Source organism: Bombina bombina, chromosome 5 (genome assembly GCF_027579735.1).
Source record: "Bombina bombina isolate aBomBom1 chromosome 5, aBomBom1.pri, whole genome shotgun sequence".
NCBI lineage: Eukaryota > Metazoa > Chordata > Amphibia > Anura > Bombinatoridae > Bombina > Bombina bombina.
Window position 1 is genome coordinate 476102557 of NC_069503.1, and position 21948 is coordinate 476124504.

The 21948-nt window shown below is 40.2% G+C and overlaps 1 protein-coding gene across 1 annotated transcript in view; it reads right to left on the reverse strand.

Moving 5' to 3' along the window:
• Positions 1-21948, reverse strand: part of LOC128660487 (mucin-12) — a 770239-nt gene that overhangs the window by 217394 nt on the left and 530897 nt on the right. Inside the window, exons 20-22 of the mRNA XM_053714362.1 lie at positions 20436-20478; positions 17305-17335; positions 16175-16234 (exon numbers count right to left, since the gene is read on the reverse strand). Of these exons, the coding sequence (XP_053570337.1) occupies positions 16175-16234; positions 17305-17335; positions 20436-20478 (134 nt within the window). The remainder of the gene's footprint in view (positions 1-16174; positions 16235-17304; positions 17336-20435; positions 20479-21948) is intronic.

The window sequence follows — 21948 nt, forward strand, 5'->3', positions numbered from 1 at the left end:
AAAAATCAGAAAAGGAGATTCACAAGAAAGAGCAGATAACTCAGAAACTCTTCTAGCAGAAGAGATGGCCAAAAGAAACAGGACTTTCCAAGAAAGTAATTTAATATCCAGAGAATGCATAGGTTCAAACGGAGGAGCTTGTAAAGCCCTCAGAACCAAATTAAGACTCCAAGGAGGAGAAATTGACTTAATGACAGGTTTTATACGAACCAAAGCCTGTATAAAACAATGAATATCAGGAAGATTAGCAATCTTTTTGTGAAAAAGAACAGAAAGAGCAGAAATGTGTCCTTTCAAGGAACTTGCAGACAAACCTTTATCCAAACCATCCTGAAGAAACTGTAAAATTCTAGGAATTCTAAAAGAATGCCAGGAGAAATTATGAGAAGAACACCAAGAAATGTAAGTCTTCCAGACTCGATAATAAATCTTCCTAGACACAGATTTACGAACCTGTAACATAGTATTAATTACTGAGTCAGAGAAACCTCTATGACTAAGAATCAAGCGTTCAATCTCCATACCTTCAAATTTAATGATTTGAGATCCTGATGGAAAAAAAGGACCTTGAGATAGAAGGTCTGGTCTTAACGGAAGAGTCCAAGGTTGGCAAGTGGCCATCCGAACAAGATCCGCATACCAAAACCTGTGAGGCCATGCTGGAGCCACCAGCAGTACAAACGAACGCTCCTTTAGAATTTTGGAGATCACTCTTGGAAGAAGAACTAGAGGCAGAAAGATATAGGCAGGATGATAATTCCAGGGAAGCGACAATGCGTCCACTGCCTCCGCCTGAGGATCCCTGGATCTGGACAGATACCTGGGAAGTTTCTTGTTTAGATGAGAAGCCATCAGATCTATTTCTGGAAGTCCCCAGATTTGAACAATCTGAAGAAATACCTCTGGGTGAAGAGACCATTCGCCTGGATGTAACGTCTGGCGACTGAGATAATCCGCTTCCCAATTGTCTACACCTGGGATGTGAACCGCAGAGATTAGACAGGAGCTGGATTCCGACCATACAAGTATCCGAGATACTTCTTTCATAGCCTGAGGACTGTGAGTCCCCCCTTGATGATTGACATATGCCACGGTTGTGACATTGTCTGTCTGAAAACAAATGAACGATTCTCTCTTCAGAAGAGGCCAGAACTGAAGAGCTCTGAAAATCGCACGGAGTTCCAAAATGTTGATTGGTAATCTCGCCTCCTGAGATTCCCAAACCCCCTGCGCTGTCAGAGACCCCCATACAGCTCCCCAACCTGTCAGACTCGCATCTGTTGAGATCACAGTCCAGGTTGGAAGAACAAAAGAAGCCCCTTGAACTAAACTATGGTGATCTGTCCACCACGTCAGAGAGTGTCGTACATTCGGATTTAAGGATATTAATTGTGATATCCTTGAATAATCCCTGCACCACTGGTTCAGCATACAAAGCTGAAGAGGTCACATGTGAAAACGAGCAAAGGGGATCGCGTCCGATGCAGCAGTCATGAGACCTAGAATTTCCATGCATAAAGCTACTGAAGGGAATGATTGAGACTGAAGGATTCGACAAGCTGAAAACAATTTCAGACGTCTCTTGTCTGTTAGAGACAAGGTCATGGACACTGAATCTATTTGGAAACCTAAAAAGGTTACTCTTCTCTGAGGAATCAATGAACTCTTTGGTAAATTGATCCTCCAACCATGTCTTTGAAGAAACGACACAAGTCGATTCGTATGAGATTCTGCAGAATGTGAAGACTGAGCAAGTACCAAGATATCGTCCAAATAAGGAAATACCGCAATACCCTGTTCTCTGATTACAGATAGAAGTGCACCGAGAACCTTTGAAAAGATCCTTGGAGCTGTTGCTAGGCCAAACGGAAGGGCCACAAACTGGTAATGCTTGTCTAGAAAAGAGAATCTCAGAAACTGAAAGTGATCTGGATGAATCTGAATATGCAGATATGCATCCTGTAAATCTATTGTGGACATATAATGCCCTTGCTGAACAAAAGGCAGAATAGTCCTTATAGTTACCATTTTGAATGTTGGTATCCTTACATAACGATTCAATATTTTTAAATCCAGAACTGGTCTGAAGGAATTCTCCTTCTTTGGTACAATGAATAGATTTGAGTAAAACCCCAGACCCTGTTCCAGAACTGGAACTGGTACAATTTCTCCAGCCAATTCTAGATCTGAAACACATTTCAGAAATGCCTGAGCCTTCACTGGGTTTATTGGAATGCGAGAGAGAAAAAATCTTCTCGCAGGGGGCCTTACCTTGAAACCTATTCTGTACCCTTGTGAAACAATGTTCTGAATCCAAAGACTGTGAATCGAATTGATCCAAATCTCTTTGAAAAATCGTAACCTGCCCCCTACCAGCTGTGCTGGAATGAGGGCCGCACCTTCATGTGGACTTGGGAGCTGGCTTTGGCTTTCTAAAAGGCTTGGATTTATTCCAGACTGGAGACGGTTTCCAAACAGAAACCGTTCCTTTAGGGGAAGGGTCAGGCTTCTGTTCCTTATTCTGACGAAAGTAACGAAAATGATTAGCAGCCCTATATTTACCTTTAGATTTTTTGTCCTGAGGCAAAAAAGTTCCTTTCCCCCCAGTAACAGTTGAAATAATAGAATCCAACTGGGAACCAAATAATTTATTACCTTGGAAAGAAAGAGAAAGCAAAGTTGACTTAGAAGACATATCTGCATTCCAAGTTTTAAGCCATAAAGTTCTTCTAGCTAAAATAGCTAAAGACATATACCTGACATCAACTCTAATGATATCAAAGATGGCATCACAAATAAAGTTATTAGCATGTTGAAGAAGTTTAACAATGCTATGAGTATTATGGTCTGATACTTGTTGTGCTAAAGCCTCCAACCAAAAAGTGGAAGCGGCAGCAACATCAGCCAAAGAAATAGCAGGCCTAAGAAGATTACCTGAACATAAATAAGCTTTCCTTAGAAAGGATTCAATCTTCCTATCTAAAGGATCCTTAAAGGAAGTACTATCTGCCGTAGGAATAGTAGTACGTTTAGCAAGAGTAGAGATAGCCCCATAAACTTTAGGGATTTTGTCCCAAAACTCTAATCTGTCAGATGGCACAGGATACAATTTCTTAAACCTTTGAGAAGGAGTAAATGAAGTACCCAGATTATTCCATTCCCTAGAAATTACTTCAGAAATAGCATCAGGGACAGGAAAAACTTCAGGAATACTATAGGAGGTTTAAAAACCGAATTTAAACGCTTAGTAGATTTAGTATCAAGAGGACTAGATTCCTCCATCTCTAATGCGATTAAAACTTCTTTAAGTAAAGAGCGAATAAATTCCATTTTAAATAAATATGAAGATTTATCAGTGTCAATATCTGAGACAGAATCCTCTGAACCAGAAAAATCCTCATCAGAAACAGACAAATCAGAATGATGACGGTCATTTAAAAATACATCTGAAAAATTAGAAGTTTTAAAAGACCTTTTATGTTTCTTGGAAGGAGGAATAACAGACATAGCCTTCCTAATAGATTTAGAAACAAATTCTTTTATATTAACAGGAACATCCTGAGTATTAGATGTTGAGGGAACAGCAACAGGTAATGGAACATTACTAATGGAAATACTATCTGCATTAGCAAGTTTATCATGACATTCATCACAAACTACAGCCGGAGGAACAGTTACCACAAGTTTACAACAAATGCACTTAACTTTGGTAGAACCAGCATCAGGCAGCGTCTTTCCAGAAGTAGATTCTGATCCAGGGTCAATTTGAGACATCTTGCAATATGTAAAAGAAAAAACAACATATAAAGCAAAACTTATCAAATTCCTTAAATGACAGTTTCAGGAATGGGAAAAAATGCCAATGAACAAGCCTCTAGCAACCAGAAGCAATGAAAAATGAGACTGAAATAATGTGAAAAAAAGGTGGAGACAAGAATGACGCCCACATTTTTTAGCGGCAAAAAAGACGCCCACATTATTGTCGCCTTAAATTTTTTGGTGCCAAGAATGACGCCACATCCGGTGATGCCGACATTTTTGGCGCAAAAACGTCAAAAAAATTACGCAATCACGAAAAATATTTTTTTTACGCCAAAAAAGTCTGCGCCAAGAAGGACGCAATAAATTGAAGCATTTTCAGCCCCCGCGAGCCTAACAGCCCACAGGAAAAAAAGTAAATTGAACAATTTTTAAGGTAAGAAAAAAATTGATTATTCATATGCATTATCCCAAATAATGAAACTGACTGTCTGAAATAAGGAATATTGATCATCCTGAATCATGGCAAATATAAGTTTAAAGACATATATTTAGAACTTTATATATATATATATAAAGTGCCCAACCATAGCTTAGAGTGTCACAAAAAAACATAATTTATGTAAGAACTTACCTGATAAATTCATTTCTTTCATATTAGCAAGAGTCCATGAGCTAGTGAAGTATGGGATATACATTCCTACCAGGAGGGGCAAAGTTTCCCAAACCTCAAAATGCCTATAAATACACCCCTCACCACACCCACAATTCAGTTTAACGAATAGCCAAGAAGTGGGGTGATAAGAAAAAAGTGCGAAAGCATATAAAATAAGGAATTGGAATAATTGTGCTTTATACAAAAAAAATCATAACCACCCCAAAAAAAGGGCGGGCCTCATGGACTCTTGCTAATATGAAAGAAATGAATTTATCAGGTAAGATCTTACATAAATTATGTTTTCTTTCATGTAATTAGCAAGAGTCCATGAGCTAGTGACGTATGGGATAATGATTACCCAAGATGTGGATCTTTCCACACAAGAGTCACTAGAGAGGGAGGGATAAAATAAAGACAGCCAATTCCTGCTGAAAATAATCCACACCCAAAATAAAGTTTAACGAAAAACATAAGCAGAAGATTCAAACTGAAACCGCTGCCTGAAGTACTTTTCTACCAAAAACTGCTTCAGAAGAAGAAAATACATCAAAATGGTAGAATTTAGTAAAAGTATGCAAAGAGGACCAAGTTAATGCTTTGCAAATCTGATCAACCGAAGCTTCATTCCTAAACGCCCAGGAAGTAGAAACTGACCTAGTAGAATGAGCTGTAATTCTCTGAGGCGGAGTTTTACCCGACTCAACATAGGCAAGATGAATTAAAGATTTCAACCAAGATGCCAAAGAAATGGCAGAAGCTTTCTGGCCTTTTCTAGAACCGGAAAAGATAACAAATAGACTAGAAGTCTTTCTGAAAGATTTAGTAGCTTCAACATAATATTTCAAAGCTCTAACAACATCCAAAGAATGCAACGATTTCTCCTTAGAATTCTTAGGATTAGGACATAATGAAGGAACCACAATTTATCTACTAATGTTGTTGGAATTCACAACCTTAGGTAAAAATTCAAAAGAAGTTCGCAACACCGCCTTATCCTGATGAAAAATCAGAAAAGGAGACTCACAAGAAAGAGCAGATAATTCAGAAACTCTTCTGGCAGAAGAGATGGCCAAAAGGAACAAAACTTTCCAAGAAAGTAATTTAATGTCCAATGAATGCATAGGTTCAAACGGAGGAGCTTGAAGAGCCCCCAGAACCAAATTCAAACTCCAAGGAGGAGAAATTGACTTAATGACAGGTTTTATACGAACCAAAGCTTGTACAAAACAATGAATATCAGGAAGAATAGCAATCTTTCTATGAAAAAGAACAGAAAGAGCAGAGATTTGTCCTTTCAAGGAACTTGCGGACAAACCTTTATCTAAACCATCCTGAAGAAACTTGTAAAATTCTCGGAATTCTAAAAGAATGCCAAGAAAAATTATGAGAAAAACACCAAGAAATATAAGTCTTCCAGACTCTATAATATATCTCTCTAGATACAGATTTACGAGCCTGTAACATAGTATTAATCACAGCGTCAGAGAAACCTCTCTGACGAAGAATCAGGCGTTCAATCTCCATACCTTTAAATTTAAGGATTTCAGATCCTGATGGAAAAAAGGACCTTGTGACAGAAGGTCTGGTCTTAACGGAAGAGTCCACGGTTGGCAAGAGGCCATCCGGACAAGATCCGCATACCAAAACCTGTGAGGCCATGCCGGAGCTACCAGCAGAACAAACGAGCATTCCTTCAGAATCTTGGAGATTACTCTTGGAAGAAGAACTAGAGGCGGAAAGATATAGGCAGGATAATACTTCCAAGGAAGTGATAATGCATCCACTGCCTCCGCCTGAGGATCCCGGGATCTGGACAGATACCTGGGAAGTTTCTTGTTTAGATGGGACGCCATCAAATCTATTTCTGGAAGTTCCCACATTTGAACGATCTGAAGAAATACCTCTGGGTGAAGAGACCATTCGCACGGATGCAACGTTTGGCGACTGAGATAATCCGCTTCCCAATTGTCTACACCTGGGATATGAACCGCAGAGATTAGACAGGAGCTGGATTCCGCCCAAACCAAAATTCGAGATACTTCTTTCATAGCCAGAGGACTGTGAGTTCCTCCTTGATGATTGATGTATGCCACAGTTGTGACATTGTCTGTCTGAAAACAAATGAACGATTCTCTCTTCAGAAGAGGCCAAAACTGAAGAGCTCTGAAAATTGCACGGAGTTCCAAAATATTGATCGGTAATCTCACCTCCTGAGATTCCCAAACTCCTTGTGCCGTCAGAGATCCCCACACAGCTCCCCAACCTGTGAGACTTGCATCTGTTGAAATTACAGTCCAGGTCGGAAGCACAAAAGAAGCCCCCTGAATTAAACGATGGTGATCTGTCCACCACGTTAGAGAGTGTCGAACAATCGGTTTTAAAGATATGAATTGAGATATCTTTGTGTAATCCTTGCACCATTGATTCAGCATACAAAGCTGAAGAGGTCGCATGTGAAAACGAGCAAAGGGGATCGCGTCCGATGCAGCAGTCATAAGACCTAGAATTTCCATGCATAAGGCTACCGAAGGGAATGATTGTGACTGAAGGTTTCGACAAGCTGCCATCAGTTTTAGACGCCTCTTGTCTGTTAAAGACAGAGTCATGGACACTGAATCTATTTGGAAACCCAGAAAGGTTACCCTTGTCTGAGGAATCAATTAACTTTTTGGTAAATTGATCCTCCAACCATGATCTTGAAGAAACAACACAAGTCGATTCGTATGAAATTCTGCTAAATGTAAAGACTGAGCAAGTACCAAGATATCGTCCAAATAAGGAAATACCACAATACCCTGTTCTCTGATTACAGACAGAAGGGCACCGAGAACCTTTGTAAAAATTCTTGGAGCTGTAGCAAGGCCAAACGGCAGAGCCACAAACTGGTAATGCTTGTCCAGAAAAGAGAATCTCAGGAACCGATAATGATCCGGATGAATCGGAATATGCAGATATGCATCCTGTAAATCTATTGTGGACATATAATTCCCTTGCTGAACAAAAGGCAAGATAGTACTTACAGTTACCATCTTGAACGTTGGTATCCTTACATAACGATTCAATATTTTTAGATCCAGAACTGGTCTGAAGGAATTCTCCTTCTTTAGTACAATGAAGAGATTTGAATAAAACCCCATCCCCTGTTCCTGAACTGGAACTGGCATAATTACTCCAGTCAACTCTAGATCTGAAACACAATTCAGAAATGCTTGAGCTTTTACTGGATTTACTGGGACACGGGAAAGAAAAAATCTCTTTGCAGGAGGTCTCATCTTGAAACCAATTCTGTACCCTTCTGAAACAATGTTCTGAATCCAAAGATTGAGAACAGAATTGATCCAAATTTCTTTGAAAAAACGTAACCTGCCCCCTACCAGCTGAGCTGGAATGAGGGCCGCACCTTCATGTGGACTTAGAAGCAGGCTTTGCCTTTCTGGCTGGCTTGGATTTATTCCAGATTGGAGATGGTTTCCAAACTGAAACTGCTCCTGAGGATGAAGGATCAGGTTTTTGTTCTTTGTTGAAACGAAAACGATTATTAGCTCTGTTTTTACCCTTAGATTTTTTATCCTGTGGTAAAAAAGTTCCTTTCCCACCAGTAACAGTTGAAATAATAGAATCCAACTGAGAACCAAATAATTTGTTACCCTGGAAAAATGGAAAGTAGAGTTGATTTAGAAGCCATATCAGCATTCCAAGTCTTAAGCCATAAAGTTCTTCTAGCTAAAATAGCTAGAGACATAAACCTGACATCAACCCTGATAATATCAAAGATGGCATCACAGATAAAATTATTAGCATGCTGAAGAAGAATAATAATATCATGAGAATCATGATGTGTTACTTGTTGCGCTAAGGTTTCCAACCAAAAAGTTGAAGCTGCAGCAACATTAGCCAAAGATATAGCAGGTCTAAGAAGATTACCTGAACACAGATAAGCTTTTCTTAGAAAGGATTCAATTTTCCTATCTAAAGGATCCTTAAACGAAGTACCATCTGACGTAGGAATAGTAGTACGTTTAGCAAGGGTAGAAATAGCCCCATCAACTTTAGGGATTTTGTCCCAAAATTCTAATCTGTCAGACGGCACAGGATATAATTGCTTAAAAACGTTTAGAAGGAGTAAATGAATTACCCAATTTATCCCATTCTTTGGAAATTACTGCAGAAATAGCATTAGGAACAGGAAAAACTTCTGGAATAACCACAGGAGATTTAAATACCTTATCCAAACATTTAGAATTAGTATCAAGAGGACCAGAATCCTCTATTTCTAAAGCAATTAGAACTTCTTTAAGTAAAGAACGAATAAATTCCATTTTAAATAAATATGAAGATTTATCAGCATCAACCTCTGAGACAGAATCCTCTGAACCAGAAGAGTCATCAGAATCAGAATGATGATGTTCATTTAAAAATTCATCTGTAGGGAGAGAAGTTTTAAAAGATTTTTTACGTTTATTAGAAGGAGAAATAACAGACATAGCCTTCTTTATGGATTCAGAAACAAAATCTCTTATGTCATCAGGAACATTCTGCACCTTAGATGTTGAAGGAACTGCAACAGGCAATGGAACTTTACTAAAGGAAATATCTGCATTAACAAGTTTGTCATGACAATCAATACAAACAACAGCTGGAGGAATAGCTACCAAAAGTTTACAGCAGATACACTTAGCTTTGGTAGATCCAGCACTAGACAGCGATATTCCTGTAGTATCTTCTGACTCAGATGCAACGTGAGACATCTTGCAATATGTAAGAGAAAAAACAACAACATATAAAGCAAAATTGATCAAATTCCTTAAATGACAGTTTCAGGAATGGGAAAAAATGCCAAAGAACAAGCTTCTAGCAACCAGAAGCAATGAAAAAAGAGACTTAAATAATGTGGAGACAAAAGCGACGCCCATATTTTTTAGCGCCAAATAAGACGCCCACATTATTTGGCGCCTAAATGCTTTTTGGCGCCAAAAATGACGCCACATCCGGAACGCCGACATTTTTGGCGCAAAATAACGTCAAAAAATGACGTAACTTCCGGCGACACGTATGACGCCGGAAACGGAAAAGAATTTTTGCGCCAAAAAAGTCTGCGCCAAGAATGACGCAATAAAATGAAGCATTTTCAGCCCCCGCGAGCCTAACAGCCCACAGGGAAAAAAGTCAAATTTTTGAAGGTAAGAAAAAATTATTAAATCAAATGCATTATCCCAAATATGAAACTGACTGTCTGAAAAATAAGGAAAGTTGAACATTCTGAGTCAAGGCAAATAAATGTTTGAATACATATATTTAGAACTTTATAAACAAAGTGCCCAACCATAGCTTAGAGTGTCACAGAAAAACAGAATTTATGTTTACCTGATAAATTACTTTCTCCAACGGTGTGTCCGGTCCACGGCGTCATCCTTACTTGTGGGATATTCTCTTCCCCAACAGGAAATGGCAAAGAGCCCAGCAAAGCTGGTCACATGATCCCTCCTAGGCTCCGCCTTCCCCAGTCATTCGACCGACGTAAAGGAGGAATATTTGCATAGGAGAAATCATATGATACCGTGGTGACTGTAGTTAGAGAAATTAAATCATCAGACCTGATTAAAAAACCAGGGCGGGCCGTGGACCGGACACACCGTTGGAGAAAGTAATTTATCAGGTAAACATAAATTCTGTTTTCTCCAACATAGGTGTGTCCGGTCCACGGCGTCATCCTTACTTGTGGGAACCAATACCAAAGCTTTAGGACACGGATGATGGGAGGGAGAAAATCAGGTCACCTAGATGGAAGGCACCACGGCTTGCAAAACCTTTCTCCCAAAAATAGCCTCAGAAGAAGCAAAAGTATCAAATTTGTAAAATTTGGTAAAAGTGTGCAGTGAAGACCAAGTCGCTGCCTTACATATCTGATCAACAGAAGCCTCGTTCTTGAAGGCCCATGTGGAAGCCACAGCCCTAGTGGAATGAGCTGTGATTCTTTCAGGAGGCTGCCGTCCGGCAGTCTCATAAGCCAATCTGATGATGCTTTTAAGCCAAAAAGAGAGAGAGGTAGAAGTTGCTTTTTGACCTCTCCTTTTACCAGAATAAACAACAAACAAGGAAGATGTTTGTCTGAAATCCTTTGTAGCCTCTAAATAGAATTTTAGAGCACGAACTACATCCAAATTGTGCAACAAACGTTCCTTCTTTGAAACTGGATTCGGACACAAAGAAGGCACAACTATCTCCTGGTTAATATTTTTATTAGAAACAACTTTCGGAAGAAAACTAGGTTTAGTACGCAAAACCACCTTATCTGCATGGAACACCAGATAAGGAGGAGAACACTGCAGAGCAGATAACTCTGAAACTCTTCTAGCAGAAGAAATTGCAACCAAAAATAAAACTTTCCAAGATAATAACTTAATATCTACGGAATGTAAGGGTTCAAACGGAACCCCTTGAAGAACTGAAAGAACTAAATTGAGACTCCAAGGAGGAGTCAAAGGTTTGTAAACAGGCTTGATTCTAACCAGAGCCTGAACAAAAGCCTGAACATCTGGCACAGCCGCCAGCTTCTTGTGAAGTAAAACAGATAAAGCAGAAATCTGTCCCTTCAAAGAACTTGCAGATAATCCTTTCTCCAAACCCTCTTGTAGAAAGGATAGAATCTTAGGAATTTTTACCCTGTTCCATGGGAATCCTTTCGATTCGCACCAACAGATATATTTCTTCCATACTTTATGGTAAATTTTCCTAGTTACAGGCTTTCTAGCCTGAATAAGAGTATCAATGACAGAATCTGAGAACCCACGCTTTGATAAAATCAAGCGTTCAATCTCCAAGCAGTCAGTTGGAGTGATGCCAGATTCGGATGTTCGAACGGACCTTGAACAAGAAGGTCCCGTCTCAAAGGTAGCTTCCATGGTGGAGCCGATGACATATTCACCAGGTCTGCATACCAAGTTCTGCGTGGCCACGCAGGAGCTATCAAGATCACCGAAGCCCTCTCTTGATTGATCCTGGCTACCAGCCTGGGAATGAGAGGAAACGGTGGGAACACATAAGCTAGGTTGAAGGTCCAGGGCGCTACTAGTGCATCTACTAGAGTCGCGTTGGGATCCCTGGATCTGGACCCGTAGCAAGGAACCTTGAAGTTCTGACGAGACGCCATCAGATCCATGTCTGGAATGCCCCATAATTGAGTTATTCGGGCAAAGATTTCCGGATGGAGTTCCCACTCCCCCGGATGAAATGTCTGACGACTCAGAAAATCCGCTTCCCAATTTTCCACTCCTGGGATGTGGATTGCAGACAAGTGGCAGGAGTGAAGCTCCGCCCATTGAATTACTTTGGTCACTTCTTCCATCGCCAGGGAACTCCTTGTTCCCCCCTGATGGTTGATATATGCAACAGTCGTCATGTTGTCTGATTGAAACCTTATGAATTTGGCCTTTGCTAGTTGAGGCCAAGCCTTGAGAGCATTGAATATCGCTCTCAGTTCCAGAATGTTTATCGGGAGAAGAGATTCTTCCCGAGACCATAGACCCTGAGCCTTCAGGTGTTTCCAGACCGCGCCCCAGCCCACCAGGCTGGCGTCGGTCGTTACAATGACCCACTCTGGTCTTCTGAAGCTCATCCCTTGGGACAGGTTGTCCAGGGTCAGCCACCAACGGAGTGAATCTCTGGTCCTCTGATCTACTTGGATCGTCGGGGACAAATCTGTATAATCCCCATTCCACTGTCTGAGCATGCACAGTTGTAATGGTCTTAGATGAATTCGCGCAAAAGGAACTATGTCCATTGCCGCAACCATCAAACCTATTACTTCCATGCACTGCGCTATGGAAGGAAGAAGAACAGAATGAAGTACTTGACAAGAGTTTAGAAGTTTTGATTTTCTGGCTTCTGTCAGAAAAATCTTCATTTCCAAGGAGTCTATTATTGTTCCCAAGAAGGGAACTCTTGTTGACGGGAATAGAGAACTTTTTTCTACGTTCACTTTCCACCCGTGAGATCTGAGAAAGGCTAGGACAATGTCCGTATGAGCCTTTGCTTGTGGTAGAGACGACGCTTGAATCAGTATGTCGTCCAAGTAGGGTACTACTGCAATGCCCCTTGGCCTTAGCACCGCTAGAAGGGACCCTAGTACCTTTGTGAAAATTCTTGGAGCAGTGGCTAGTCCGAATGGAAGTGCCACAAACTGGTAATGCTTATCCAGAAAAGCGAATCTTAGGAACCGATGATGTTCCTTGTGGATAGGAATATGTAGATACGCATCCTTTAAATCCACCGTGGTCATGAATTGACCTTCCTGGATGGTAGGAAGAATTGTCCGAATGGTTTCCATCTTGAACGATGGGACCTTGAGAAATTTGTTTAGGATCTTGAGATCCAAAATTGGCCTGAATGTTCCCTCTTTTTTGGGAACTATGAACAGATTGGAGTAAAACCCCATCCCTTGTTCTCCTAATGGAACAGGATGAATCACTCCCATTTTTAACAGGTCTTCTACACAATGTAAGAATGCCTGTCTTTTTATTTGGTCTGAAGACAATTGAGACCTGTGGAACCTTGGGGGAAGCTCCTTGAATTCCAGGAGATAACCTTGAGAAACTATTTCTAGCGCCCAAGGATCCTGAACATCTCTTGCCCAAGCCTGAGCGAAGAGAGAGAGTCTGCCCCCCACCAGATCCGGTCCAGGATCGGGGGCCAGCATCTCATGCTGTCTTGGTAGCGGTAGCGGGCTTCTTGGCCTGCTTACCTTTGTTCCAGCCTTGCATCGGTCTCCAGGCTGGCTTGGTTTGAGAAGAATTACCCTCTTGCTTAGAGGATGTAGAATTCGAGGCTGGTCCGTTTCTGCGAAAGGGACGAAAATTTGTTTTATTTTTAGCCTTAAAAGACCTATCCTGAGGAAGGGCGTGGCCCTTTCCCCCAGTGATATCTGAAATAATCTCTTTCAAGTCAGGGCCAAACAGCCCCTTGAAAGGGATGTTAAGCAATCTGTTCTTGGAGGACACATCCGCTGACCAAGACTTCAGCCAAAGCGCTCTGCGCGCCACAATAGCAAAACCTGAATTTTTCGCCGCTAATCTAGCTAATTGCAAAGTGGCGTCTAAGGTAAAAGAGTTAGCCAACTTAAGTGCTTGAACTCTGTCCATAACCTCCTCATAAGAGGATGCTTGATTGAGCGACTTTTCTAGTTCCTCGAACCAGAAACACGCTGCTGTAGTGACAGGAACAATGCATGAAATTGGTTGTAGAAGGTAACCTTGCTGAACAAACATCTTTTTAAGCAAACCCTCTAATTTTTTATCCATAGGATCTTTGAAAGCACAACTATCTTCTATAGGGATAGTGGTGCGTTTGTTTAGAGTAGAAACCGCCCCCTCGACCTTGGGGACTGTCTGCCATAAGTCCTTCCTGGGGTCGACCATAGGAAATAATTTCTTAAATATAGGGGGAGGGACAAAAGGTATGCCGGGCCTTTCCCATTCTTTATTTACAATGTCCGCCACCCGCTTGGGTATAGGAAAAGCTTCGGGGGGCACCGGGACCTCTAGGAACCTGTCCATCTTACATAATTTCTCTGGAATGACCAAATTGTCACAATCATCCAGAGTAGATAACACCTCCTTAAGCAGAGCGCGGAGATGTTCCAATTTAAATTTAAATGTAATAACGTCAGGTTCAGCTTGTTGAGAAATTTTTCCTGAATCTGAAATTTCTCCCTCAGACAAAACCTCCCTAGCCCCTTCAGACTGGTGTAAGGGCATGTCAGAACCATTATCATCAGCGTCCTCATGCTCTTCAGTATCTAAAACAGAGCAGTCGCGCTTTCGCTGATAAGTGGGCATTTTGGCTAAAATGTTTTTAATAGAATTATCCATTACAACCGTTAATTGTTGCATAGTAAGGAGGATTGGCGCACTAGATTCACTAGGGACCTCCTGAGTGGGCAAGACTGGTGTAGACATAGAAGGAGATGATGCAGTACCATGCTTACTCCCCTCACTTAAGGAATCATTTTGGGCAACATTATTATCAGTGGCATCATTGTCCCTACTTTGTTTGTCACATTCATCACATATATTTAAATGGAGAGGAACCTTGGCTTCCGAACATACAGAACATCGTCTATCTGATAGTTCAGACATGTTTCTTTAAAGCCCTTGTGAAGCCCTTTTATTCTTATATTGAAAATTAAGAAAATGGCTTACCGGATCCCATAAGGAAAATGACAGCTTCCAGCATTACCAAGTCTTGTTAGAAATGTGTCATACCTCAAGCAGCCAAAGTCTGCTCACTGTTTCCCCCAACTGAAGTTAATTCCTCTCAACAGTCCTGTGTGGAAACAGCCATCGATTTTAGTAACGGTTGCTAAAATCATTTTCCTCTTACAAACAGAAATCTTCATCTCTTTTCCGTTTCAGAGTAAATAGTACATACCAGCACTATTTTAAAATAACAAACTCTTGATAGAAGAATAAAAACTACATTTAAACACCAAAAAACTCTGAGCCATCTCCGTGGAGATGTTGCCTGTGCAACGGCAAAGAGAATGACTGGGGAAGGCGGAACCTAGGAGGGATCATGTGACCAGCTTTGCTGGGCTCTTTGCCATTTCCTGTTGGGGAAGAGAATATCCCACAAGTAAGGATGACGCCGTGGACCGGACACACCTATGTTGGAGAAATAAGATTTACTTACCCCAGGACACTCATCTACATGTTTGTAGAAAGCCAAACCAGTACTGAAACGAGAATCAGCAGAGGTAATGGTATATATAAGAGTATATCGTCGATCTGAAAAGGGAGGTAAGAGATGAATCTCTACGACCGATAACAGAGAACCTATGAAATAGACCCCTTAAAAGGAGATCACTGCATTCAAATAGGCAATACTCTCCTCACATCCCTCTGACATTCACTGCACGCTGAGAGGAAAACCGGGCTCCAACTTGCTGCGGAGCGCATATCAACGTAGAATCTAGCACAAACTTACTTCACCACCTCCATCGGAGGCAAAGTTTGTAAAACTGAATTGTGGGTGTGGTGAGGGGTGTATTTATAGGCATTTTGAGGTTTGGGAAACTTTGCCCCTCCTGGTAGGAATGTATATCCCATACGTCACTAGCTCATGGACTCTTGCTAATTACATGAAAGAAATAAGACTTACTTACCCCAGGACACTCATCTACATATAGTAGATAGCCAAACCAGTACTGAAACGAGAATCAGTAGAGGTAATGGTATATAAGAGTATATCGTCGATCTGAAAAGGGAGGTAAGAGATGAATCTCTACGACCGTTAACAGAGAACCTATGAAATAGATCCCGTAGAAGGAGACCATTGAATTCAAATAGGCAATACTCTCTTCACATCCCTCTGACATTCACTGCACTCTGAGAGGAAAACCGGGCTCCAGCCTGCTGCGAAGTGCATATCAACGTAGAATCTAGCACAAACTTACTTCACTACCTCCACGGGAGGCAAAGTTTGTAAAACTGAATTGTGGGTGTGGTGAGGGGTGTATTTGTAGGCATTTTGAGGTTTGGGAAACTTTGCCCCTCCTGGTAGGAATGTATATCCCATACGTCACTAGCTCATGGACTCTTGCTAATTACATGAAAGAAATATGTAGTTTGAGGGGTAACATTTTATTACAGCCAGTTTGTATTCTAACATTTTAATTCAAAAAAATGAACAAGCACTAGAGTTCCCTATTATTCTATGACATATGCTGCTAGGTCAAAATAATTAAATGAAGGGGCTACTTACCAAGAAATTGTACACATCCATGTTGCTTGACACCTTAAAGGGAACTGTACATTCATTGTCCTGTTATTACAAAAAAAAAAGAGAGACTTACAATGAATCACATATATACAATAAAAACACATTAATAGCTCAATACCAACTACGGCAGCTAATATTCATTGGCTGAGAGGTAAGCCCTATTAATGCTGAATGAGAGATAGGTATTTCCGGTTAATGCTGAGTATGTATATACTAATTAGTATTAGTAGGGAGGGCACAACTGATACTACTGTATTAGTCTAATATTTAAACAGCTTTATCTTGCAGTGCTATTTCTGTAAACGGTCTTCTATATGTAGCTTCTAGAATTCATTCACTTCTCATGACTGAGCTTCCAATTCCTGTAACCATCTTATATCAATATTGACAACTACACTTGCTTTTCACATCCCCTTTATCTTTTTTATTATCCTAATTGCCTTTATGTAGTCTTTCAAATATTCAAATGTTGTCTTCTTCAGATATACTATTAATCAATATAGAAATGATCAGAAACCTATGTATACAGGAGGTAGTGCAGAGTGTAATTCTAAGGTAATACATTAGTTGTTATTGCTAGTCTTCCATTGCTATTATTGTTATTATTCTTTTAGCTGTCATGTTTGCAAGTCTTATACAACTTTGTACAACTCTCAAATCCAAATTCAATTCAGGATTAAAAGGGACATAAATGTAGTAATGTGTTATAGCACTTTATTATTGCAATTTGCTTGTATATAACTATGTGTTTAGCCCCATACAAAGGGGTTAAACACACCCTTAAAGTCAGCTCCAGAATAGCAATGCATTACTGGGAGCTAGCTGAACATATCTGGGGAGCCAATAACAAGAGACATGTGTAGCCACTGATCACCACTTAGCTCAAAGTCATGAACTTCTAATCCGGAGTCTACTTAGATATGTTTTCAACAAAGGATAACAAAAACTTGATTAAATTTGATAATAGAAGTTAACAGAAATCTCTTGAAATTGAAAACTCTCTCTGAAACAGAAGCATTTTCACGTCCCTTTAAGTAAGTGATAAGAAATAGCATAAAACTAGCAGGCACATATATGTGACAGTTAATATGTGACAATCAATATTGGCTTACATCACTTGGCTCTGCCTCAGCAGCTTCTTCGCTGTTAAAAAAAACAAAAACAGAAAATAAGCTATTACATATCATGCTCTGACAAAACTCATTAACCCTTTGAGTGCTAATGATGGCTCTGAACCGTTGCAAATTGTCCCAGTCAGGTGCTGAAGACGGCTCAGAGCCATCACTAGCACTTACCCACCTTGAGGGCAATCTGGGGGCTCCCACCTACTCCCACCCCGGCGATCTGGCCTGAATAGTGAGAGGCATCGCCGGTGCTTCACAATTTGCGCGGTGACGTTACACGCAATGACGTGATGATGTCACCACGCAAACTTAATTTAAAATTAACAATGGACAATATAGGGAAATGGGGGCATGCTGCTTAGAAGTCTGTATCTCAGGCATCTAAGCAGCTACAGACCCCCAAGACCCACCTTTGGAAAGGTAATCGCCTAAGTCTTGGGGATCTGGAAAAAAAGTTGAGCAGTAAAAAATAAATATAATTTAAAAAAGTAAAAAAAAAAAAAAAAAAAGCTCAAATCCAGCTTAGCAGCCAAAGGGTTAAAATCAAAACATGGCCATAAATAAGTGTTTATGTTAAAGCTGTTTTTCATTCTTTTCAAAATTAATTTAAAGGAAAGTGTGTGCATAATTAATTAGCACAGATTGAGAATTGGCAGACATGCAGATCACCCAAAGCTCTATTTAAAAACAAATAAAAAATAGAAAGAATTGTTAAACTGCCCTCTTTTAGACAAAAAAAGACCATTTATTTCTACAAAGTCTACATTAAAGGGACACTGAACCCAAATTTTTTCTTTCACGATTCAGATAGAGCATGGAATTTTAAGTAACTTTCTAATTTATTCCTATTATCAAATTTCTTCATTCTCTTGGTATCTTTATTTGAAATGCAAGAATGTAAGTTTAGATGCCGGCTCATTTTTGGTGAACAACCTGGTTTGTCCTTGCTGATTGGTGGATAAATTCATCCACCAATAAAAAAGTGCTGTCCAGAGTCTGAACAAAAAAAGCTTAGATGCCTTCTTTTACAAACAAAGATAGCAAGAGAACGAAGAAAAATTGATAATAGGTGTAAATTAGAAAGTTGCTTAAAATAGCATGCTCTATCTGAATCACAAAAGAAAAAAATTAAGTTTAGTGTCCCTTTAAATTGATCTTTCATGATTCAGATAGGGCATGCAATTTTAAGCAACTTTCTAATGTAATCCCTTTTCTTTCTTTCTCTTAGTATCTTTTTTTGAAAAAGCAGGAATGTAAGCATAGGAACCTGACAATTTTTGGTTCAGCACCCTGAATAGAGCTTGCTGATTGGTGGCTACATTTTGCCACCAATCAGCAAGCGCTACCCAGGTTCTGAACCAAGATACCAAGAGAACAAAGACAAAAAATTATAATAGGAGTAAATTAGAAAGTTATTTAAAATTCCATGCTCTATCTGAATCATGAAAGAAAAAAATTGGGTTCAGTGTCCCTTTAATACAAATGCTGTAGGTCAGGAGTCATCAATAGCGGACCTCCAGAGGTTTTGGAAATACATTTCCCATGATGCTCAGCCAGTATTTCAGTCGACTGCAGTGGCGTCACTAGGGGGGGGCCGGGGGGGCGGGCCGCACCCGGGTGACACCCACCAGGGGGTGACACCAAAAAAAAAAAAAAAAAAAAAAAAAATTTTTTTTTTTTTTTTTTTTAATTTTATTGAAATTCAAAGAAATACAATGTTGAGATGCATAGATTTTTTTTTATTAGAGGGGCTGGCATTTGTGAACATTGGTGGGACTGGGGAAGATGTAGACACACAATTTTTTTGCCCCTTGAGCCAGTGCTGCAATTTCAACAAATAGTTTTCCCGGCTGCTCCTAGCCTAAACCTGCCTGCCTATCTGTGCTCACTGCTCAGTGACATGTGGAGCAGTGGAGTCACTCACTGCTGTGCTGTCTCTCTAAACGGGAACTGGCAAATCATGAGGGGATGCCTGGCACCTGACCGCATGACTGTTTGACACTGTCTTTAAAGTGAAGCAGCCACATATGATGCCCACCAGACCATTACGGTTACGGTACACTAAGTGCACACTGAACAGGTAGGAGGGCAGGCGGGGGTCTGGGGGTGGGCAGAGTGCAGAGCTGATTGGCCATAAGAAGTGGTAGGCACGCGGCCCGTGGCTGTGCACTGACAGACTTGGAACAGAGTCAGAGAGCAGAATTTTCATAGTTTGCACCTAAAACTTTTCTTTAGTGATTTATTTTTAGAGTGCTCTGTTTATCTTTCATTTGATGCTCTGCTGAGCCAGGGAGCAGCTCTAGGCATGAGCTTTATAATTAATGCAGTGCAGTTTACATATTTTGTATGTGTGTGTCTGAGTTTTTGTGTGTGTGTGTGTGTCTCAGTGTTTTTGTGTGTGTGTGTTTTTGTGTGTGTGTGTGTCTGAGTGTTTTTGTGTGTGTGTGTGTCTGAGTGTGTTTCTGAGTGTTTGTGTGTGCATCTGAGTATGTTTTAAGTGTGTCTGAGTGTTTGTATGTGTGTTTGCCTGTGTTTTTGTGTGTGTCTGCTTTCTGGGGGGGGGGGTGACACCATAACTTACCGCACCGGGTGACACCAACCCTAGTGACGCCACTGGTCGACTGAGCATCATGGGAAATGTAGTGGCCTCAATTGATGACCCTGCTGTAGGTGATAGCTTTGTAGTAGTATGTTTATCATTCTAGTTAGTTATTTTAAGCGCAAGTGTTAGATATGAAATGTAGATTTGCTTGTTCTAAAAAAAACAAAACAAAACAAAAACAACAACTCCACCCACTGCTTGCCTTATTTAGAGGAGCCAGTCTGGGCTTTATTCTGCAGACGACATTGCTAATAAAATGCATTGTTTTGCATTTGTTATCTGATAAAGCCAATTATGGACATATATGTAGCAGAGATAGCCTAGAGAAGTCAGATGCATTTCAAGGTCTGAGAACGAAAGATTGCTTAATTTCAGAGCTAAATTACATGAAAATGAAAAAAATTAAAAATAAAAATATGTTGCAAAGTTGTTTCATTACACATAACTAAACATTTTATATACAAATCTCAAGGTGTATACGTGTCCCTTTAAGAGAGGAAAATGAACCTGCACTTACCCTTCGTCTTCATCGGCTACATTCCCTCCACTGTCTGCGAGAACTAATATAAAATAAATACAAAAACAAGCATTGAAGAATGTTTTGTTAGAATACAGACCATCGCTATATAAAAGCGCAGCAAAAGAATGGATACAAATGTAGCCTTTATTCAGTAACAGCTGGGGTCATTTTACACAAGAGTTAGTTCTAATATAAGAGGAAATCAGAATGTTTACTTTTTTATATGGACACAAAGTCTATGAAGTATGGAATAAGACTGCAGCCATATTTTATAGTTGAACATTAATTGTGACATACAAATGTATTTATTTTTTTAGAATACAAAGCGTTAAAGGGACACTGAAGCCAATTTTTTTATTTCATGATTCAGATAGAGCATGCAATTTTAAGCAACTTTCTAATTTTCTCGTTTTTAATTTTTCTTCATTCTCTTGGTATCTTTATTTGAAAAAGCAGAAATGTAAGCTCACGAGCCGGCCCATCTTTGGTTCAGCACCTGGGTACAGCTTGCTGATTGGTGGCTAAATGTACCCACCAATCAGCAAGTGCTATGAAGGGTTATGAACCAAAAATGGGCTGCTTGTACATTCCTGCTTTCAAATAAAGATACCAAGATAATGAAGAAAAATTGATGAGAGGAGTAAATTAGAAAGTTACTTAAAATTGCTGCTCTATCTGAATCATGAAAGTACAAATTTGGGTTCAGTGTCCCTTTAATTACAAATACTATTTCTCTGTGTAGTGTTGCCAGGGTTTTCCACATTTAATTGAAAGCAAAGCAGCAGCTAGTTCCAGAGAGCCAAACTGCTGAACTGACTGCTCTGACATCACAAATCCTTTGTCAAAAAACAGAATTTATGCTTACCTGATAAATTACTTTCTCTTGTGGTGTATCCAGTCCACGGATTCATCCTTTACTTGTGGGATATTCTCCTTCCTAACAGGAAGTGGCAAAGAGAGCACACAGCAGAGCTGTCCATATAGCTCCCCCTCTATCTCCACCCCCCTCATTTGACCAAAGGTTAGGAAGAAAAAGGAGAAACCATAGGGTGCAGTGGTGACTGTAGTTTAAACAAAAAAATCTACCTGACTTAATAGCCAGGGCGGGCCGTGGACTGGATACACCACAAGAGAAAGTAATTTATCAGGTAAGCATAAATTCTGTTTTCTCTTGTAAGGTGTATCCAGTCCACGGATTCATCCTTTACTTGTGGGATACCAATACCAAAGCTTTAGGACACGGATGAAGGGAGGGAACAAGACAGGTACCTTAAACGGAAGGCACCACTGCTTGTAAAACTGTACTCCCAAAAATAGCCTCCGAAGAAGCAAAAGTATCGAATTTGTAAAATTTGGAAAAAGTATGCAGCGAAGACCAAGTCGCTGCCTTACAAATCTGTTCAACAGAAGCCTCATTTTTAAAAGCCCATGTGGAAGCCACTGCTCTGGTAGAATGAGCAGTAATTGTTTCAGGAGGCTGCTGGCCAGCAGTCTCATAGGCCAAACGGAT